Source organism: Ipomoea triloba, chromosome 12 (genome assembly GCF_003576645.1).
Source record: "Ipomoea triloba cultivar NCNSP0323 chromosome 12, ASM357664v1".
Taxonomy (NCBI): Eukaryota; Viridiplantae; Streptophyta; class Magnoliopsida; order Solanales; family Convolvulaceae; genus Ipomoea; species Ipomoea triloba.
The window spans coordinates 27,849,451-27,870,626 of NC_044927.1; the positions used below are offsets into that span (position 1 = coordinate 27,849,451).

Sequence of the window (21,176 nt, forward strand, 5' to 3'; positions counted from 1 at the left end):
ACAGAACAGACTATCAGAGAAGCATGAGAAGAAGTCAATAGCTATGACCAAAGAACTTGACTACAAATTTACAAACGGGCAAAGAGAAACACATATGGAAGTAGTGTGTATAAATTTGTGAATCATTTACATGGAATCCCTGCTAAAAGAAAGTTTTCATATGCTGAGATTAAATTGGCTCCCTCCTGCCAATTTCTGCAGCTCAGTTCATTTTGTGTTTGAAACCATCTGGTATACATGATGACCAACATAGTGGTACAAGTGTTGAAGCTGCCTGTATCATAAGGGCATATGGCAAGCCTGAGAAGTCGTTTCCCATCACCATGAGAAACGATGATAAGGCAACGCCAATGTACCCGCTAACTATGAAGGCAAGAGCTATGGCGGACATAAGAAACGCCATTATAGATCCTTCACAACCGGGCGGGCAAAGCTGAGCCATTAAAACGCTAAAAGGCAGAATCTTGAAGAAGTATAACACCTCTAGAAAGCCCGAGAAAACCACAACATATAAGGAGTCTGGAATACCCATCATCCTGTACACCCCTTTCACAAACAACACATCTGATACCATGAATACAGCCATAGAGGCCTGAATTGCAGATATTAATTTCCTTGGTGAAATAGACTTGAGGTGACTGTTATAGACTACTCCCCATAACAGCATCGCTACCTGTCCAAACACTTTTGAAATACCCAATACTGATGATTCAATCCTCAAATATTGTGTTTGGTAATAGAACATGGTCCCCGTTAGGGCTGGAATAACAGCGTAAGATGCTGCAAACCAAAGTATTGAGTAAGAAATCTCTGGTTTCTGCAATACAACAAGGAGTTCAGAGAGTTGCTTTCTGATCCTTAGATTTGGTGGAGCTTTTGGGAGGCCCAGAGAGCTCTCTTTGATGAAAACTGTTATTAGATACTGGAGAGAGAGGATAATGCCAAACACAAGGAACATAGCTTGTGGGGAAAATCTGTTCATGGCAATACCAACTAGTATGTTCCCAAGAACTCCACCGAGGGAAGAGGTCATCCAAACAAAAGACTGAAGCTCGCCTGAAGGGTGAGATTGCGCATTTTTGGATGAAGAACTGGATTGCTTTCCTATCTCCGCAACAATGGCATCATTGGCAACCTCAGCAATTGAAGCACCCAAGTTTCCAATGAGTAGACATACAGTGATAGCAAAAAACGAGATACTTGAAGGGGAAAATAGTGCAAGAACCAGCCATGACACTGCTTGCAAAAATGCTGAAAGAAAACAATCACTGGTGAGTGAAAATGGGCATAGAATTTATTGCTGAAAACTTCAACAAACCTGCACCAGAAGTTAGTTGTTAGAAGCTATCTTATGTCAAGGTGCAGCATCAGTGCCTCCCAATCCCATTACCACAGGCATTTACTCAGTGACAGGAAGCTTGAGGAAAGGCAGATATTATAAAAAGCTTCCCCATCGCCTCCTATCTACAATGTACATCCAAGAAAGCAGTCAACTACTCTATACATTAATCATCAAGTAACATACAATTCAGGCAAAATGATTACCGTAATCAAGCCAATCATTAAATTGTGGACCTGATCCAATACACATAATTTAACTTCATAAGGTACAAAATTCATGTTCATAATGCCCAGAGTTAACGTTCACATGCACATAAACACGATATAATGAACATGAATTTTGTGCATTATGAATATGAATTCTGTGCATTATGAACATTAATTCTATGTATTATGTTAAGTATTTAATGTTTATTATACAGTGTTTATGTATGTATTATGAACATTTATTCTCTGCATTATAAACATGAATTTCGTATTTTATGAGGTCAAATTTTGTATATTGGACCAGTGGTTCACGATATAAATTGCCGTAATCAAGCTTTGAGTTACTAATTCACGGAGAATTGAAAGCAAGTTTCTAACATTGAGAGTTCCAGAGTATAAAAACGAGTTAGAAAGCAGATAAAGCCAAGACTTGTTCAAAATTCAAAGTACCTCCAAGGGCAATGTAAGGGACCCGGTGTTGGCCAGAGACGTAGAAAGAATCGGAAATGATGCCGTAGAAGGGCTTGGCTACCATGGGGAAATTAGCAGAGTTCTGGAGGATTTGAAGCGTGGAAGAGTCGACCCCGAGACTGTCCTTGAGGAAGAAGTTGACCCCCATCCATGGGAAACACCTAAACCCCTGCACCCAGAACCCTATCCCTAGTAACACCTTCCTCGTCCTCTCGCTACCCCTCCCACCTCCCTCGCCTTCACTCCTTCCCGCGCTGCCCCTGGCAATTCTAGAGGACGCCATAGCAAGTACCATTAAGCAATGACCAATACTTCCAGCTCCGATCTCCGATTAAAATCGCGGCAGAGAAAACGGCTGTTTCCGGATGCCGACGAAGATCAAGGCATTTGCTATATTCGAGAATCGAGAGCTTCTGGATCCCAGTAACGTGGCGCTTTATAACTTTGGGAGCTGTTTTCGGCTTCTCGCGTCTTTACAAGTGTCACCCTTTTTTTCCCGGCAAAATTATTCCGTATTTAGTATACTCTACTTTTTTTCCCCGGAGTATTTGTTATTTATACGCCTTTAGCAACTTCTCATCTTTTTTTTTTTCACTTAAATATTAAAAATACTACATAAACTTTCAACTGTATTAAAAATAAAAAAATAAAAACTCTCAATTCTTATCATAGAGTAAATGTGAGAGGTATAATTTGAAAGTATATGTGTCATTACAACTAGTGTCAGTGCCTCGGTGGTAATACAGTAATGCGGTATGCTATGGAGTGTGTGTGTGTTTTTTTTTTTGCTTTTATCTATTTTCTCTGTGTCATTTTATATATTCTATTTGCTATTTATTTGTCAAACCAACTATTTTGTATTTACTTTTTTTAATATCATTTTTTTTACAATTTTTAAATTTTTTAATAGTACTTTTAATGTAATTTATAAGTATATAAATTTTACATACTAATTCTAATATTATGAAAATTTAAATTGTAAATACTTTTAGTCAATCTTTGTTAACCGAACTTGACACATGAAAATTGGGGGAGGTAGTTGAAGTGGTTGACAGTAAGGGACAACGTGGGATGCGTGTGTTTGGAACTGACAAGCCGTGGATAGCTTATATGTGGGTGGTCCGTGTTCAGTTATTGGTAGTATAAAAGGGGGGAGGGGGGGGGAGGGTTGTTCGTATAAGACACAGCTCATAGACACAGATACTCTTATGGTTAAGTGGTTTGGTTTTCTTCTTCATGCTGACATACCAGGATTTGAGTCCAGTTGGTAACATATTCCGTTATATTTCATTTATTCCTTTTGGTCGTTTTTTTGACTTTGTATTTATTGGGTTTCACGCTCCTCGTAATAAAAGTTTTATTTTCCTACCCATGTTTTATATTATTATACCTAATTTATGGTGGATCCGGTCATGATAAAACCATCACAACCATTGCACAAAATTCTCCCCGTTAGTGGACCCAAAAAAAAAAATAAAAAAATTACACAAAATATTCGTATCAACAGATTGATAAAAGAAAAAGGAAAAGAGTCAAAAGGACCATTCAACTTTACTCAAAAAGTGCAATTAGGTCATTGAACTTGAGAGTAAATAAGCGAACACGGTAAAAAATACTCTTTACTAATGAAGGGTTCAGGTACAAAGTCACTATACCGTACAGGAGCCTGGTCAACGTGATAGTGGGTTAGAAGTTCCCGAGCTCCTTGACTATTATATAGAAAACATCCAAAAAGGTCATCCTCACAACATTAAATGCGGTATATATAGGCTGCCTCTGGACAGTAGCCGGGTTAACGGCATGACGGCCGCGTGACAGGCATGCACGGGCCCAAAGGTGGATCTTGTATTCGGAAGCCAAATGTCGTGAGGCCAGAGGAGCTTGGACTTTGAGAAAGATGTCCAAGGACATGATAGGCTTGCTCATCCCGAGCTTTGAGGCTGGGTCCTTGACTGGCTCCATGCTTGCTCTCGGCTTGACCGAATGGACCGGGAAGGATAAAAGACCAGTCAATTTAAATAGATCGAGAAATTGTCCGAAGAGTAGGAAATAACCCATATCAGAACTTAAAAAATGTAATTTAACACTAACTTGTCATTTTGAAACGTCTAAACCCAGTAGCCGATTATTCACCTGAAATAACTGGTCATTTAAGATTCCGGGAAATAAAAACTTCGGCGACCATAAAAAGAAAAATCAGGTGGCCGGAGAAGACGACCAACAATCGCCTTCTCCGTTGGAGATGGCAACCTCTGGTCGTCCTCTCCAATGGAGAAGGCAACTGGTTGTCTTATTCGATATTGTTTTTTTTTTTTTTTTTGGATGTTTAATGGTGGTGAATAGTGATTAGTGGCAGTCAATTGTGGTCAACATCGATAATTTTATCACTAACTTGTTGGTTATCAGTAAATTAGTCTTAATTGACTCATTTTAACATATTGAGTGTTTAATTATACTTTTTTAAAGTTTAATGGTCTAATTACATTTCTGAATAAAGTTAAAGAGTCAATTTCATCATAAAATAAAAAACTTGGACGGTTAATCACAATTGTCAAATAAAATCGGAAAAGACGCCATGCAAAAGCAGAACGACAACTGTATTCTATATTCTGCTTACCAAGTTAAAAAAAAAGGGAGTGGGAAAAAAAGCAGTTAAAATCGTACCATGCTCCAAATCTTAAAAGGAAATGATCGAATTTGGATATAATTAAGATCGTATTTTATTTACGGGATTTGACTTTAACAGTGGTGCACCATGCGGATCTTCCGACTAAGTGTATTTCATTCCAGCAAGGTTACAAAGGAACCAAGGGAAGAAGACGACAAGGGAGCACGAAATACAGACAGATATATATAGAGAGAGAGAGAAAAACCCGCGTTCGGCGTTCTGGACCCTGATCCTGACCCGACTTAAACCTCATCTCTGCGTTGGTATTCTTCTTCGTTTCCTCTGTATGTATGTATGCATATCTTCTAAGATAACGGCGTCTGCGGTCTGCTTCAATTTCAATTTCCCCGTACGTAGGCGAGCATGTATCTACGTTTAAAGATTGTTTTCTGGATTTTGTAAATAAAAATTTTTCTCTAGGGTTTTTCCATGTATTTAATTATCTTAATCGCATATATTGATGGAGCTAATTGTTTCCCTTCTCCGAATCATCACCATTGAAAATGGAAATTTGAAGAAGGAAGTGGGAAGAGATGGAAAATGGAGGAGGAAATTTAGAGAGTAAATTTTCGGGCTTGGCTTTACGAGATTCCCCCAATGGTGATGGGCTGTTCCAGGTCATGAAAGCTGTTGAAGCAGCTGAAGCCACCATTAAACAACAGGTATTTTATTTTTATTTTTGAAAAATTTTATTTAAACCCATCCTTTCTTATAGTTGTTTATAAATGAATTCATGTATGGTTAATTACTAGTGAAGTTGAGCTCAGAGGAATTAATGGTAGAACTAGAAAGTGAACTATCAGTCTGAAACTATTAATTGCAGACAAGCATGGTAAATTGTGAATTTCATGAACTGGATATCTGATGGTAAAACTAGAAATTCCCCTGATGTCATGAATTGACCTCGCAACTTTCCGAAAATCCTGGTATTTAAGTCCGGATACACATGTATCTGAATCATCAACAAGCAAAAAAGCTTGCAAGTTAATTTTTTAGCAACTGGATTTCCAGTCATGCCAAACATGCTAGTATGCTTAGGGTACTAACCTTTGCATCTAACGATGATTGAATACCAAAGTTCATAGTATCATACTGAGTTTCTAATCAAGGCACTAGCACCTGGAAATTCTGTTCATCAAAATTTTCTAAGTTTGAGTTTGAGGGGAGAGGATGGAACTTATCTACATTTGTACATTCTTATTATCTAATATAGTGGTGGGCTACTGGGCTCACAGTGTTGGCGAGTCTAAGTTATGAGCATCTCATTTATTAGACTAGCAGAAGAAGATTTACAGTGTAGTATACTGATATTTTTTATAGGTATAAATCATTAATAGTTTGGAAAATATAATCCTTGTTTTGCTTCTGGAGCTCATAGTTTTTCCTACATGTATGCTGTTGATTTTTATCTTCCATTGCTGTTTAGGTGGAGGAGAATAATTGGTTGAGATCTGAACTGCAAGAAAAGATTCAAGCACTTGAAAAATATGTAAGTACATGGTGACACATTCTGAAAATTACATATGATTCCTCTCTCATGGCTGTCAGTTGCTAATTGAATATGCAATTTCTAGTATCTAGTAGAAGTTTTAAAGATGTGTATTCTAGTTAACTTCTAATTGGGATCTATATGCCTTGGTGTTCTGTTACTAAATTTTACTTATGGTCCAACCTTGTGACTGCATTTTTTGAAGATTGAAATTGTGCTGTTGTATATACTAAGGTTTTTGATTATTGAGTACTTGCTTTTGCGTTGTTGACATTTTTCAACTTATTTTTGTATGCATGGTATATCACTTTCAACAGACTATGGTTAATTTACTTCCTTGACAGAAATCAGGTGAACCGACAATTGGGAATTTTCATTCTGTGGAACAGTGGGATGGTCATCCTGGAGCTTTTGAATCAAGTTTGCATTCTGGAGATCGGACTGATGGTCCTAGAAGGACGAATAGCAGTATAGGCCCTGGTTTACCTAATAATGTTGTTCACAATTATACAAACTCCACTATACAACGTGCAGAGAGCAGCTCCGATTATGGCAAAGTCAATAGTACAGAAAGAGTGACTTTTACTGGGGTTCAAACAACTTCTGATGTTTCTGGCTTATCTCATTTCTCATCACGTTCAACATCACCATTTTCTCCTAGCAGGTATCTGATAATCATTGAAGGCATTGGGCTATCTTTGGGAGCGAGGGCATCTTATCTGAATTTCTTGTATTGACTTATTTGTTTACTTGACTTTTATATTGAAAATTTTGTTTTTTATACAAGCAGAAACTGACAATTGAACTGGCTTAGGTAGGTATCAAATAGCAGGAGAGCAAGACAGGCAGCTTAACTTATCTGGACAGGGCTTTATGCCAATGGCTGAAGTGAATGATTCTAACAGCACAAAGCAGGTATCTCTTGTTTATGGTCCAAATGTTTATAATCCTCTTACCTGGCTCATTTTTCAATATATCTTTATAGGATCTTGTTTTGAAGATCCAGGCTCATGAACAAGAGATTTCCCAATTGAGGAAACATCTTGAAGAATATTCAATCAAAGTAAGGACTCTATGCTTCTAATGTTCACCATGATTATTTTAAGTATTGCTTTGACATAAATTATTTATTTATTTTGGGCAGGAAGAACAAATAAGCAATGAGAAGTATGTGCTGGACAAGCGCATTGCTTATATGCGCATGGTATGATGAATGTCTCTAGTTCTTTTGTTAAGTACTACTTCATATATCTCAATCTTTTTATCAGGTACGCCCTATGTCTGTTTATATTTGTTTTAATCTAAACTGAACGATTATTTGCTACAAATTCTCGGTATAGGCCTTTGATCAGCAGCAACAGGATTTGGTAGATGCTGCATCTAAAGCAATATCTTATAGACAAGACATAATTGAAGAGAATATACACCTTACATATTTATTGCAGGTATTTTCATGTCCTGTAAACTTCAATTCTCCATGCACATCTCCCACCCCTTACCAAAGATTTGTGGTGGAATAATTTTATCCTCTATTTATTTTAAAGGCACTAGCATATTTTTGTAATTTTGATAAAATGAGTATTGTAATTATAAAGTTTTTCTCAAATTTTAACTTCTTGATTTTCTGTAATTTGACTAACATATTTTATGGTTTGTGTTATGATTTTCTCAGGATGCACAGCAAGAGAGATCAACATTTATATCATCTTTATTACCACTCCTTGCAGAATATTACCTTCAGCCACCTGTACCTGATGCTCAGTCAATTGTCAGTAATGTAAAGGTCAGCACAATATTATTCTCTATGCATGGAAAATGAATCTTGGTCAGTGTAATTTGATGGTCTTTTTCTTTGTACATTTTGTTACTTTCTTGCTGCCGTAGATCATATATGGCACTGACACTATTTCTAGTTTGGGGTATACCCACAGGTATGGGGATGATTCTATTGCTATGTGCATGGACAGCATCCAATTTCAAGAAATCTTTGTTTATTTGGTCTAAAGTAGTCTAGTGTTGGCTTACAATATCTCATGGAGTTTTTTAAGCTCCATGCATAATTTACTCTATATAGCTTGTATTCACCATCTTGGTGCCTCTTTTGCAAGTAAAGTTTTGTTTGAAAAGTTGAGACTGTTTATGAGTTGTACTAAAGTCTGATGTGAGAAATACTCTCTATGTAAAGTTCTGTTGCTGCATAATATTTAATTTAATCATGCAAAAGAAAAGGCTAAAACTGAACCTTCTTTTAAGGTTTAAGAAACTGCAGAGTTTTAAATTTGAAAGATGTAATATCTTGATTGTAAAACTCTTTCTTAGCAGAGGAGGGAGCTAAGGAAGAAAGAATTCTGCTATCTTGACTTTCCATTCCTTTGCTAAATATGGCATCATATTTTTGTTGTGACGGCATGATGTATGTTAGAGAAATAAGGGGTAGTTAGAGATAGTTAGAGTTTCTCTGCTATCCTAGTGTTTCTTCTTTTCAAATTCTGTGGTTAGCACTTAATTAGCTTGTGTATATATATAGGGCTTTCCTGTACAGCAATATATGAAATACATACTGCGTCAGTCTACCTTTCTACATTTAACAATGTACATGCTATGTTGATGAGTAGCATGATAGGGGGAGGAGGTCCGTGGTCCACATGAACCACCTATCTTTTGAACTATGATTGAAAATTTGAAATAGGATGGTATCAAATTTCAGTCAGTGATAGGTTGGATTTTGTTAACATGTACTAGCTTGAAGATCTTTTTGGTCAATGTTTGTGGCATTTGATTTTCCACTAATAACCTTTTCCCCCTTATATAAACAAAATGTTGCTGCAGATTCTTTTTAGACATCTGCAGGAGAAGCTTTTAGTTACTGAGGTATGTCATCAACTCTAACTAGGGATATTACTTATTTCTAATGCACTGGTTCTTGTTGACGATATCTAATTTTTAGTTGTTGGATTCATATAGGCAAAGCTGAAGGAGTCTCAGTACCAAATGACCCCTTGGCCCTCTGATGTTAATTCCTCGAATTTTGCTCAGTCACCTTCTGATTTTAGTGTGGTATATCTGACATACACTTATGTCAAAATTCTTAGATTCATGTTTAGATGTAGGTATACTAAACAGATTTACCTATCCCTGGCCAGATAAGAGATGGACTTGAACTGGTACCACAACAAGGATACACTAATGAAAAGGCACCTATTCTTTCAGACCCACAGACAAGTAGAGATTGGGATTCATTGGGACATCCCCAGGTTGATAGTGCTGGTGATTTAACAAAAAATATGATGGGTGATGAGTTGGGGAGATATTCACCTCTTGCAAGCAGGTGAGCCTGTTCAAATGGAGACTGCTACTGTGAACTGAATTACAATTCAAACCATCTGCTTTTGTTGGTGGGTTCTGTTTTCAATTGAATTTTCTCAGTTGCCATGTGTGACAATAATACCTTGCCATTCTGGCTTTCATGGATGAAGGACTTAAATATCTTTTACTGGAAATGATGGTCAATCATTGTTTATGTGCAGTGATAACTTCTTTTTATATTTTCTTCTTGTAATATGATAACATAAGATATATATATATATATAATGGAGAATGCATTTATGTTAGATTGTTCCTTGCTAGAAATAACATCATTGGTACCCTGGATAGGCCGCATTACAGTCTCATGATTCATAACCATGAAATTTAATCAGCTTTAGCTTAAAGTCTATTGCCTTAGTCTATTTTTTCCCCATAGTTCACATAAAATAGATTGGTGTCAGGAGAAGATAAGATTGTGTCATGATTTCAGTCCAGACAAACTGGAGTTTCTGCTTGACAATAAGCTGATTTTCAACTTGATCTTGTTTCCAGAAGAAGTTAGTTTTATAGATTTTGCAGTCACCATAATAAGATTGTGAAATGTGGTTGGAAAGGTCAAACTCGGCACTGAATATCACAAGTATGGTTATTGTCAAACATATTTAAAGAAAATGTTGTGCAGTCGTGTAAATATTTAGTGGATTGAAGTAGGACAAAATGTTTTCTTGCTATGGCTGTTTGTTCTTTTCCTCTTCTCTCTCTCTCTCTCTCTCTCTTCTTTTCTTTTGTAGTTGTGTCATCATTTGTTTGGCATTCTGGTTTGTTTAGACCCCTTAATTTAACTTATCTTGTTCTGCACCTCTAAGCTTATACTAAACTAAATAGAGGATATACCTGATTCCTTTTTCTCGTCTTTACTTCCTTGATGGCCTGCATGATAATATAATATGCAGGTTTTCAATATATGATTGATTTTCTCTTTCATGGTTCCGCTCCTCAAGTTTGATTAATTTGTGCTGAATATATGTTGTTTTGTAGGAATACCATATCACAAGATTTATCTGCTCAGCTTGCAGTAAGCCAGGATGATTCTCTTTCCAAATCAAGAAGCGAAGAAATACCAAATAAACAAGTAACATTTAGCGATCATATCAGCAATAATGAGATGGATGATTATGATATGGAGAGACACCAAAATGGTAGAGAGCCTTCAGCCAGTTGGCACTCTAAAAGCTCTCCTTATACAAATCCCCTTGAGGATCTGAACCCTCACTCCCCATATTTACCCCCTGTTATGGAGGAACCTGCATCCTCTTTCTCAGAAGGTGAAAATTCTTTGTGTTTTATGTTACTGTGTGTATTTAGGATCTTGCTGCTTGATGTGCACTAATCTCGAGGCAATGCTAAGTTGCAGATGATGAACCTTTACCTGCGGTTGAGGGTCTTCAAATTTCAGGTGAAGCATTTCCCGGACAGGAACTTAAGGCTTCTGGGTACTCAATTAATGGCACAACCAGTTGCAATTTTGAGGTGTGGCTTACCTCAGGGCTTGAATTCTGCTCTGTTGTTTCTTTTTGATTGTTGATGTCTGTTTTACTTTTGTTACCTTAGAATGCTTCATGCTGTTACTGATATATTCAGAATTCATTCTCATGTTTCTTGTCTCATTTTTGAGCTTACAGTGGGTACGACATATGGAAGATGGATCTTTTAACTATATTGTTGGTATTACTCTTACAAATCTCTATCTCTTCATCTAATCACATATGCGTGTACACACACACACACACACACATATAAATAAATAAATTTGAACACCTGGAGTCATATGACATTGGTGCAGGTGCAAAGCAACCCACGTATCTTGTTACTGCTGATGATGTTGATACATATCTTGCCATTGAAGTTCAGCCACTGGATAATAGGAAGCGCAAGGTAATTTTCAGTCTTCTTTTTTCTGTTCTTCTGGCTGTTGTTGTAAAAGATAAATGTGGTGTGTATTTAAATTACCATATTTAAATTTGTGAGATTATTGTTTGCATCTTTTAGTGAAGTATCCTTCCACTTTTCTTTTTCCAGAAGAAAAGAAACAAGAGCAGTACTTTCAAAACTGAAGCCTTCTTGAAAGTTACTAACATGGCTTCATTACTCTTCTTTTCCAGGGTGAATTGGTGAAGGTCTTTGCTAATGACCATAGGAAGATTACTTGTGGTAATTGCCATTGGATCCTTATTCAATATGCAACTGTAGTTTGAATTTTGTTATCATGTAGAATAGATTATAAATAAACAATCTTCAAAGCTAAAGTGGGAATTGGGTGTTTATTCACATCATTCATTAATCACTCTTTACTATGAGTAGGTAGATCACCATTCATTTGTTCAATAGACAACGACATTTTTCTCTAGAACTGTCATCAACATGTATTTAGGAACCCTAGTTCTTTGACCTAATTTGTCCCTTCTTTCACATTAGTTTTCTTTATACTTTGTGGCTATTTTTCAGACCTATGATTTACAGTGGGTTTTTTTTTTTGGGTGCAGTTCCAGAAATGCACAAGTGCATACAGAGAACACTTTCTAGTGGTCATGCTTCATATAAAGTGTTCCTATGGGTAGGAATCTGTTACTATGATTCTTCACAGGTTTCACTTATTAAAGATTTCCTGCTCATTGGCACTCTCTTATCCTTAATTTTCTCATTCTACAGACAGGATATCTTGATATATGGGAGCCAGCCACCTTGTCCATAAAGAGGGATGGTTTTAGCATCAAGTGTAGTGGTCCTAATGCTGTTGCAGTAACTGAGAAATTTTCACAATCTATAAATGTATGTTCTATTGCAATCTAATTATTCTTTCAGCATGAACATGGAAAACACAAGACTAACAGAAATGAAGCACACATACCACACAGGCCTTACATTATATAGTTTCGTACTTTCTTTTAATGCCGGTGGTTCACCATTGACTTGCCACTAGGTGAAGTGATTGACTAGGTGATTTTGTCCATTGTTCTATTTAAAGAATCATTTTGTTAATATTCTTGTAAAGTGATTACTGTGTCTTGAAGAATGACACTGCGCCTTTCTTTTTTAGTAGTGCATACCAGTCCTTAATAATATTTTTCCTCATCCTTAATTATAATTATCTTTAATTTAATATTGGTCTTCTATCCATTCCTTACTTTTCTTTTCCTTTTTTTTTTATATATAAATTATTTTAAATTAAATTTCTCTGGCAGGTTTCTATTCCATACGGAAGTCCTACAGAATTTGTAATAACTGATAGTTTGGGAGACGAGCGTCGTCTCAGGGCAGGGAATGATCTGTCTGATATTAGCTGGTAAAGTCATGTTTGTTTAGTTTGTTTGTTGTGTATGGAAAATTTCCTTTTCTATTTAGAAATGGCTAATGGGATTCTTCATTTCTGAAATGATAATCCCAGTGGATAATGCCTTAACCCTTATACACAAGAATAAGCATGGCCCTTTAGGTGATTATGCTGTTGAGTGAAGGAAAAATTGCTTCCATCTTGTTGTCCTGTTAGGGGATAATTTCTTCCTTTAAAGGGCCGTGCCTTGCTTTGGTTAATGTGGCTTTGAATTTTGAAACTGCTTGTTGGCAAAACTTATACTCCCTTTTTATCAACTGTATTATCCCTTCGTCTTGGTCAATTGGCAAATGCTGTCCAAGTTTTTGTATTCAGTTTTCTTTATGTTTTTCATTACTATCAGAGCATTGTGGCACTTTTAAACTTCCAATGTAGGGAGAAAATAAACTTTTATTTTATATTTTCACGTACTTAGTCATTACAATCTTTGTTAACCTTGGAGCCTACTCAAAGTAGGACAACTATATGGATAGTATATTGAATATTAAACCTTTAATTTGGTTAACTTAATTTTTTAGTTTGATTATTTCATTTTGCCATTTAAAGGAAAAGTAAGATTTTTTTGTGTTCCCCTTTTCTGTAATCCTACGAGTTACCTCAAAATGTTGCATTGTTGCGTAATGTCTGGAAAGCAGTCAAATCATATCATAAAAGAAAAGTTGTTAGCAGTATAATGGCCAAGACTAACACAGGTTTTGATGAGTAAATATGTTAAATTGTTAATGCATAAAACTTAAAATCAATAAATAGATTATTTGGGCACAAAGATTTTGGTGATATTTGTAATACTTCTCTAATTTATCATGGTGAGATAGGTTGATGGAATATTTTAAATAACAAACTTATGGATGTAGAAAAATATTGTTGGTATACCTGAACCATGGTGTATTGTTTAAGAATTTTATAATCCAAACATAATATTTCCTGACCCAGCAATTTTGTTGATTTAAATTTGCAATTTCATCTCTTTGTTTTCCTCATTATCCTTTCTTCCTCATTAAGCCATTCCATCCATGTTATAAACTTGTCAACTTGGACTAGTTTATTTAACTCAATTTTCTTGTCTCTGAACTGTTCAGTTGCTTCTTCTTCTTCTTTTTCCATCTTCTTAAATATAGTTTGTTAGTTTTATTATTTAATGTTTTCTACCGCTTAACTTATGCAGTTCCAGGGATACAATTGTTCTCACTATGAGATTGTTCATTGTCAAGGTATAATTTTCAAATTTGTACTGTTTATTAATATGATGCTCAAAGTGAAGTGCATCTTTTATTTTATTTTATAGTTTGCCAACTGCTGTGCCTTCTATTTGGTTTCCAAAATTGTTTAAGCTATAAATCAGCTTAAGTGGGGAGTACAACAATAGAAAGGATGATCTTGACTGTTTTATCATGTGGAAGTTTAATTATTTGGTCAATTTTAGTCCTAAACCCCAACTATATTGTGCCAAAACCCTCCTTTATCTACAACTTTATAACTTTCTTTTGATCTTAATGTGGTGGTGGCACTTGATTTTTTCAGGCTGGTGAGAAGAAGAAAAGTAGGAAACGGGGCTTGTTCTTTAAGTGAGGACGATTCTTTCCAACCACAGAAATGTGTGTAGTGCGTATTGAATGCGGGCTTGTAGTTACCAACAGCATTCTTAGAGGAATCAATCAGCATATGTTAGTGTCTTATTGACAAGGTGATGCCATTTTGCTCTACGCATCCGCCCGCCCCCTCCCAAAAAAAAGAAAGAAAATTCAGAGGGGAGTAAAATGTATAGTGTTACTAGTGTATATTGGTACAGAATTGTGTTCAAGATTTTCGAAAATGAATTAAGTTTGGTTAAACTTGGAGGTTTTGTTTTTTGGTCGAGGAAAAGCAGTAAAGCTTAAGAAAGCAGTCTCCTGGCGTTTAGTTGATTAGCTGATATGTTCCATTGTTGGCTGTTTTGTATGTTCTAACTTTATTTACGTTTGTACCAGAAAAATAATATAGGTGAACCGTGAATATAAAGAAAAACAAAAACTATATAATGCATAATACTTAAAACGTAAATCTATTTTGTAATTGTAAAAATTATTCTAAAAAAATTAATGGCCAAATAGTATTATTGTTGAATAAATTGAATTTTTTTATAATTAATGGCTAAATAGTCTTAATTTATTTGTTTTGAATTTCAATTTAAAAAAAGTAAAAATAAAATAATTTACATGCTCTATACAAAATATTTATAATATTAAAATATTTAATTAATAATGTTATAAATGAATATATTTTATTCTAGATAGATAGAATTCAAATTCTGTATTTAATTTAATATTTTGGATATTTTTTATATAACAATTAAATTATATATAATTTTATATTTAAATTACCATAGTTGAAGTAGTTCTTTTTTAGCTTTTCATGAGCATAAAAAGAAACTCTTTTTTTTTTTTTTTGAGTACTGCTGATTCTGTTACAAAATAAATCAAATAAAATTGCATTAATATTTGCTAGTAATCGTAGTCTTGTAAGACGTATGATTCTAATGGAGATATATATTTGGCCTTTGGGGCGTTATTTACTTCCTTTATTGTCCTTCAAGTTCAAGTTTAAATTTCAATAAATATCACAAAAGTGTAGGTGAGGCAAGTGTAAATTTTTATAGGGGTTATGTAGAATATTTGAAGAAATTTATAGCAGAGCCCTCTAAATTTTATACTGAAACGTGGCAAACTGTAATTGGCTGAGAAAAAAGCCCAGTGAGAGTGCATCTAGAGTAGCATAGCCCAAACCCTTCCAGGGTTTTCGACATAAACCGAATACAGTGAAGCAGAGCAAATCAAAAGCTGCAAAATCAAATCAAGCTCCTCTTCATTTCTTCTTCAAATAGCTCGCAAGCTCCATCGATCCGCTCCGCTCCTTCTGCAACCACATCGGCCGAGCATCCGTCTGTAGGCTCTTCGCTCGACCAAATCAAAAGAAATGCAAGCACCAGTTCTCGTTCTCAGTATGTTTTTTGTTCGCATTGATCTTTCATATTTTTGTTTCGATGCTGTTTGTGTCTGAACTTTCGACTTAGTTAGTTTAAACTCGTTGTTTGTTGTGCAGAGGATTCGTTAAAGCGCGAGCAAGGGCGCAAGGTGCACTATGCCAATATTCAAGCAGCTAAGGTGACAAAAGTTTTACACGTCTTTTCCATTTTAAGGAACATTATTAACTTAGCAGATTGTTATTTCAATCATTTGAGAAAGAGCTGAGACTAAAACTTTATTACCTAAGTTGGTGCTAGTGTATCTGCAGCATTAAGGAGTGATATATATAGTGAGAGAGAGAGGGGGGGGTGATGTTCCTATGAGAACCACCCTCCCATGAGTCTATGAGAACCAATCTAGTGCATTAAAGGAACAGATCTATGGATGAGATCAGTTGAGGGTCCAAAATTCGCATATGGACCATGTGCTGTGTGCAATTGGTGGTTTCAAAATTCATGTGCTCATGTTAAGCATGCGTTGTGCTGTGTGAAATTTATCCAAGGGGATGGGAGACCATGCCAAGTCAAATTTATAAAAAAATAACAGGAGCTCTGTGTTCTTAGCTGCATATGAGTATTCTACTTTTAGTCTTAGGATGGAGTTGTGCAAGATTATATCTATTTAAGTGTTTGCAAGTTGCCTTCTTAATCATTTGTAGCATAGGAAATGGCAATGTTAGAGAATTATGCATTTGGAATCTATGACCTAGCCCTAATAACTTAAACATGTCTTGCTTATATCTTATTCTCTTTTTGGTAGGCTGTTGCTGATATTATACGTACTACTTTGGGTCCACGATCCATGTTGAAAATGCTGCTTGATGCTGCCGGAGGTACTCTTTCTTTCATCCTAAATGTAATAATATGCTTACTAGACGTGAGTGCAAATATCTTCAATTTTTATTGTTTATTTTTGATTGTGTTCACCTGGAACTCTTTGGCTTTCTATGCTCCTTTGCTAATTCTTTATCCTCTGTATGTCTTTACTAGGAATTGTAGTAACTAACGATGGTAATGCAATTCTTCGTGAGTTAGATCTTGCCCACCCTGCAGCGAAGGTATAATCTCTTTCCATGTCCTTATTTTTCCTGAGTGGTCATGCCCTTTTCCAAAATTTTGCTACTTGGTTCTTTATTCATAAAAGGAGCTTCTGTCATTCTTGAACTTTCCATTTTTTATGCAGTCCATGATTGAACTAAGTCGCACCCAAGATGAAGAAGTAGGAGATGGAACAACATCAGTCATAGTTCTTGGTATGTTCTAAATATGATTCTATTTTGTCATTCATTTTATACTTTGTTTTACAAATTTGGCTTCAATGGTAGTTCTTGGTATTGTCCAAGTATGATTCTACTTTGTCATTCATTTTATACTTTGTTTTTCGACTTTGGCTTCATTGCTTCAATGGCAGTTCTTAGTATGGTCCAAGTATTATTCTACTCTGTCATTCATTTAATGCTTTGTTTTTCAACTTTGGCTTCAATGGTAGTTCTTGGCATGGTCTAATTATGATTCAATTATATTATTCATTTTATACTTTGATTTTTTGCTTTGGATTTGTATACCACTTATATGTACTTCTGCATGAACAAGTTATACTCATTTATTCAGTTCTAATGAAAACATTGTAAAGAAACTAATGATTTTTAACTTTGTGATAACTAATAATTTGCTGAAGGTGGTGAGATGCTTCATGTGGCGGAAGCATTCATTGACAAGAACTACCATCCTACTGTAATATGCCAAGGTAGTTTCGTGCTTATATCATGCTTATAATCTATTTCCTGTTGCATCTGGAGTTTGATTTTGATTGTGTTTCCATTTGCAGCATATAATAGAGCTCTAGAGGATGCTGTTACGGTGTTAGAGAAAATTGCAATGACCATTGATGTCAAGGATAGTAAGTTCCTATTTACCTCTTTTTTATTTTTGGTTGATATTTTATGTTCTCTAAGTCATTGTTTACTGGGTACAAAAAAGGAAATGTTTATATCAATGACACAAGTTTATACTTGGTGATAATATTGATCTTTTCCACAAGCATTTAATGTTATGTATTTGTAAGTCTAACCGTAAAGTGCTTTTTTGTTAGGTGCTACAATGTTGGGGCTGGTGAAGAGTTGTATTGGCACCAAATTCACTAGCCAATTTGGGGATTTGATTGCAGTAAGTGTTCCCTTGTACTGTGTTATTATATTAGCCTCCTCCTTCACACTTAAAAAAAAAAAAAATTAAAAAGAGAAGATACATTAAAGTGGTTGGCATAGTTGTGAAATTTAAAATTCTTTACATTCAATGGTACTTTTATAGCTCATTACTAGCCTCCTCTCTCTAACTTGAAAAAAGAAAACGAGAAGATGGTTAAAAGGTGTTGATATAGTTGTGGAACTGGAAATTCTTTACCATTATAAAGGAGTACGTTACATCCAACTTCAGCTTCATAGCCCTGATTTTATGCTTCATATGAACACCAAGTATAAACTTGTGTCATTGATATAAACCTTTCCTTTTTTGTACCCAGTAAACATAGGAAAATGGCATATTGATTCCACTTAATCAATATGCCATTTTCCTATTCATCAGTAGAAGTACATTCTTGGAATTAGTTAGTGTTTACAAGAAATCTCTATCCTTGTTTGTTATTCTGGCAAGTATGTTTTGGGTTGTGGTTGGATATCATCTTATAATAATGTACAGAGAAAAAGGTAGACATGAGGAACCTAAGTTTCTAGGATCTAGGAGTTTATCAAAATTTTCCCTTGCCACATATGAATAAACATGATCTCTACTGTGTGTCTAAAATGATTATGTAATTAATCTGAAGTATTCACTTAGATCTCACCAATAATAATTTTATGCAATGAAGACTGGTAGTGTTTTATGGTGTTTTACTGGCATTCATGCCTGCATAGTGTCTATTGCTTTATTTGTTCTCTTATGTTTGGTTTTACCAATTTGAAATGTCTTTGATCACTTGTAGGATTTAGCAATTGATGCAACAGCAACTGTTGGTGTAGAAATTGGCCAGGGATTACGTGAAGTGGATATTAAGAAGTACATTAAGGTTGAGAAGGTCCCCGGTGGGCAGTTGGAAGATTCGAAGGTGCTTAAAGGAGTTATGATTAACAAAGATGTAATCGCTCCTGGTAAAATGAGAAGAAAGATTGTAAATCCTCGCATCATTCTCCTTGATAGTCCCCTGGAGTACAAAAAAGGTGAGAACCAAACCAATGCTGAGTTGCTTAAAGAGGAAGATTGGGGAGTTCTATTGAAAATGGAAGAAGAATTCATTGAGAACATGTGTGCACAGATACTGAAATTCAAACCAGATGTAGTTATTACTGAGAAGGGGCTAAGTGATTTGGCATGCCATTTTCTGAGCAAGGCTGGTGTTAGTGCAATAAGAAGGTTAAGGAAGACTGACAATAACAGAATTGCTAAGGCGTGTGGAGCAGTTATTGTCAATAGACCAGATGAGTTACAGGAATCTGATGTTGGTACTGGTGCTGGACTGTTTGAGGTGAAGAAAATAGGGGATGAGTTCTTTACTTTTATTGTTGAATGCAAAGATCCAAAAGCTTGTACAGTGCTTCTAAGAGGTGCCAGTAAAGATCTACTTAATGAAGTGGAAAGGAATCTACAGGTGAGGTCGTGAGGATTTGTTTGAACTTATACTTATATCCTCGTACTTGTTTGAGGATTGATTTTGGTTTGCTACTTTGCATAAGAATCATTTTTGAGTTTCCATCTGAATTCTTGTGCAGGATGCAATGTCTGTGTCACGAAACATCATTAAGAATCCAAAGGTGTTGCCTGGTGGTGGTGCTAGTGAGTTGGCTGTATCTGCTATGTTGAAGCAAAAGAGCTCATCTATTGAAGGCATAGAGAAGGTAAAACATGCTTTGCTTTGTGCTGCTATTGTATGGAGGAATGTTTTACTTTATGCTATGTTATGTTGTATTGAGAGAAATCGCATCATCTAATACTTCAAATCTTTGATAAGTGACACCTTTTTGATGATTGTAAGTTTGTGATGAGGTTAACTAAACTATTTAGTTTATACTTGAATAGTGGCCATATGAAGCTGCTGCAATTGCTTTTGAGGCAATACCACGAACTTTGGCCCAAAACTGTGGGGTTAATGTGATCCGGACAATGACTGTTCTTCAGGGCAAGGTAAATGCTTTTTTACAACTTTGCTTGTCTAATTTTTTATTTCAATGTGGTACATTACTCTTTTGATTTTTTTACAGCATGCAAATGGTGAGAATGCATGGATTGGGATAGATGGTGTTACTGGTGAGATTGCTGATATGAAGGAGAAGAAGGTATGACCTTACCTCTATTTAGTGTTATATTCTGTTATTATTGTGTATATGAATTGTGAAGATTTTTGAACTCTTTCTGTTCTACTAAGTCTAATTTTACCAAATATTATAAACTTGATTTCCTATATGCATAAATCTTTTATGTTATACCCAATTTTTTTTCTTAACCGCATTGATTGCAATATAATATTCAGATTTGGGACTCCTTCACCGTGAAGGCACAAGCTTTTAAGACTGCCATTGAAGGTGCTTGCATGCTTCTCCGCATCGATGACATTGTTAGTGGAATCAAGAAAAAACAAGCCCCTGGAGCAAGCCAAGGTCCATCAAAGCCTAAAGTTGAGGAGGAAGGCGATGCTGACAATGATCAGTTGATTCCTGAATGATAGCTCTTAGTTGGCTACCAGTTTCGGTTTACAATTGAAAGTACATTTGACATGCCATCTTTTGAGAGTTTTGTTGTGTCTAACTAGTTTAATGTGATCTTCAAGAGTTCCAGTGAAACCAACTCAATCTTATTATCGTTAAGTTTTGTGCGTATTATGGTGCCAATTTTTCTTGTCAGCACAACTGTCGAGTATGCTGTGCTGTTGCTGTTTTATTGTTTTTTTTTTTTTTTTTCAGACTGGTTTAAATGAAAATTGATAACTCTCTAACATCATCAATGTTCTTTCGAATTTAGTACCGGACATGTATGATGTATGCTTAGATTAGTAACTTTGCTTATGAAAAAGTTCAATCCTCGTCAAATTGCTACGTAGTATTTGATAATCATTCGTATAAGTTTGCATGGACTTATTTGTCTGAATTTTATTATTTATTTGTTACTCGAATATTATTTTTTAGAAAATGCTTTATTTAAATTTCCTCTTTATTATTTTACCACTTGATGTGACTTCTAATAAATTTATTAGTTGTTCATGAGTTGATAAGCCATCACTAATTATAAATGATATTTAGTTATTAAACTATAT

At 35.4% G+C, this 21,176-nt stretch overlaps 3 protein-coding genes across 8 annotated transcripts; 2 read left to right on the forward strand and 1 right to left on the reverse strand.

The window, feature by feature from the left end:
- Window positions 1–11: 11 nt before the first annotated feature.
- LOC115998057 (probable folate-biopterin transporter 7) lies at window positions 12–2,497 on the reverse strand. Its single transcript, XM_031237517.1, has 2 exons — window positions 1,999–2,497; window positions 12–1,251 (listed from the first exon to the last, which is right to left on the reverse strand). The coding sequence occupies exons 1-2, from the start codon at window positions 2,312–2,314 to the stop codon at window positions 203–205; spliced, it is 1,365 nt and encodes a 454-aa protein (XP_031093377.1). The 5' UTR covers window positions 2,315–2,497; the 3' UTR covers window positions 12–202.
- Window positions 2,498–4,741: 2,244 nt separating this feature from the next.
- LOC115998991 lies at window positions 4,742–14,780 on the forward strand. Of its 6 annotated transcripts, none has more exons than XM_031238685.1 (22): window positions 4,742–5,036; window positions 5,208–5,349; window positions 6,114–6,176; window positions 6,521–6,840; window positions 6,995–7,091; window positions 7,162–7,239; window positions 7,321–7,380; window positions 7,517–7,621; window positions 7,849–7,959; window positions 9,006–9,047; window positions 9,141–9,233; window positions 9,320–9,504; window positions 10,521–10,807; window positions 10,891–11,012; window positions 11,165–11,207; window positions 11,326–11,417; window positions 11,645–11,693; window positions 12,026–12,096; window positions 12,192–12,311; window positions 12,725–12,825; window positions 14,039–14,084; window positions 14,395–14,780. In XM_031238685.1, the coding sequence occupies exons 2-22, from the start codon at window positions 5,221–5,223 to the stop codon at window positions 14,440–14,442; spliced, it is 2,262 nt and encodes a 753-aa protein (XP_031094545.1). In that variant the 5' UTR covers window positions 4,742–5,036; window positions 5,208–5,220; the 3' UTR covers window positions 14,443–14,780. The 6 variants fall into 6 exon arrangements, with proteins under 6 accessions (XP_031094545.1, XP_031094546.1, XP_031094547.1 ...); XM_031238686.1 differs by having other exon boundaries at window positions 4,742–4,950; window positions 5,205–5,349; XM_031238687.1 differs by having other exon boundaries at window positions 4,742–4,950.
- Window positions 14,781–15,656: 876 nt separating this feature from the next.
- Window positions 15,657–20,883, forward strand: LOC115999999 (T-complex protein 1 subunit gamma). The gene is made up of 13 exons (XM_031239987.1): window positions 15,657–15,850; window positions 15,952–16,013; window positions 16,635–16,707; window positions 16,865–16,932; window positions 17,058–17,127; window positions 17,553–17,621; window positions 17,703–17,774; window positions 17,967–18,040; window positions 18,855–19,517; window positions 19,639–19,764; window positions 19,946–20,050; window positions 20,128–20,202; window positions 20,397–20,883. The coding sequence occupies exons 1-13, from the start codon at window positions 15,826–15,828 to the stop codon at window positions 20,586–20,588; spliced, it is 1,674 nt and encodes a 557-aa protein (XP_031095847.1). The 5' UTR covers window positions 15,657–15,825; the 3' UTR covers window positions 20,589–20,883.
- Window positions 20,884–21,176: the final 293 nt, after the last annotated feature.

What these genes read in the sequence shown, in the direction of transcription:
- LOC115998057 (XM_031237517.1), bottom strand. Translation starts at nt 2,314, where the DNA reads ATGGTACTTGCTATGGCGTCCTCTAGAATTGCCAGGGGCAGCGCGGGA. An exon ending in CCCTTACATTGCCCTTGGAG is followed by an intron (nt 1,252 to 1,998) that starts GTACTTTGAATT and finishes GTTTTCTTTCAG; the next exon opens with CATTTTTGCAAGCAGTGTCA.
- LOC115998991 (XM_031238685.1), top strand. Translation starts at nt 5,221, where the DNA reads ATGGAAAATGGAGGAGGAAATTTAGAGAGTAAATTTTCGGGCTTGGCT. An exon ending in TCACCATTTTCTCCTAGCAG is followed by an intron (nt 6,841 to 6,994) that starts GTATCTGATAAT and finishes TGGCTTAGGTAG; the next exon opens with GTATCAAATAGCAGGAGAGC. An exon ending in ACCTTACATATTTATTGCAG is followed by an intron (nt 7,622 to 7,848) that starts GTATTTTCATGT and finishes TGATTTTCTCAG; the next exon opens with GATGCACAGCAAGAGAGATC.
- LOC115999999 (XM_031239987.1), top strand. Translation starts at nt 15,826, where the DNA reads ATGCAAGCACCAGTTCTCGTTCTCA. An exon ending in AATTTGGGGATTTGATTGCA is followed by an intron (nt 18,041 to 18,854) that starts GTAAGTGTTCCC and finishes GATCACTTGTAG; the next exon opens with GATTTAGCAATTGATGCAAC. An exon ending in CTATTGAAGGCATAGAGAAG is followed by an intron (nt 19,765 to 19,945) that starts GTAAAACATGCT and finishes ATACTTGAATAG; the next exon opens with TGGCCATATGAAGCTGCTGC.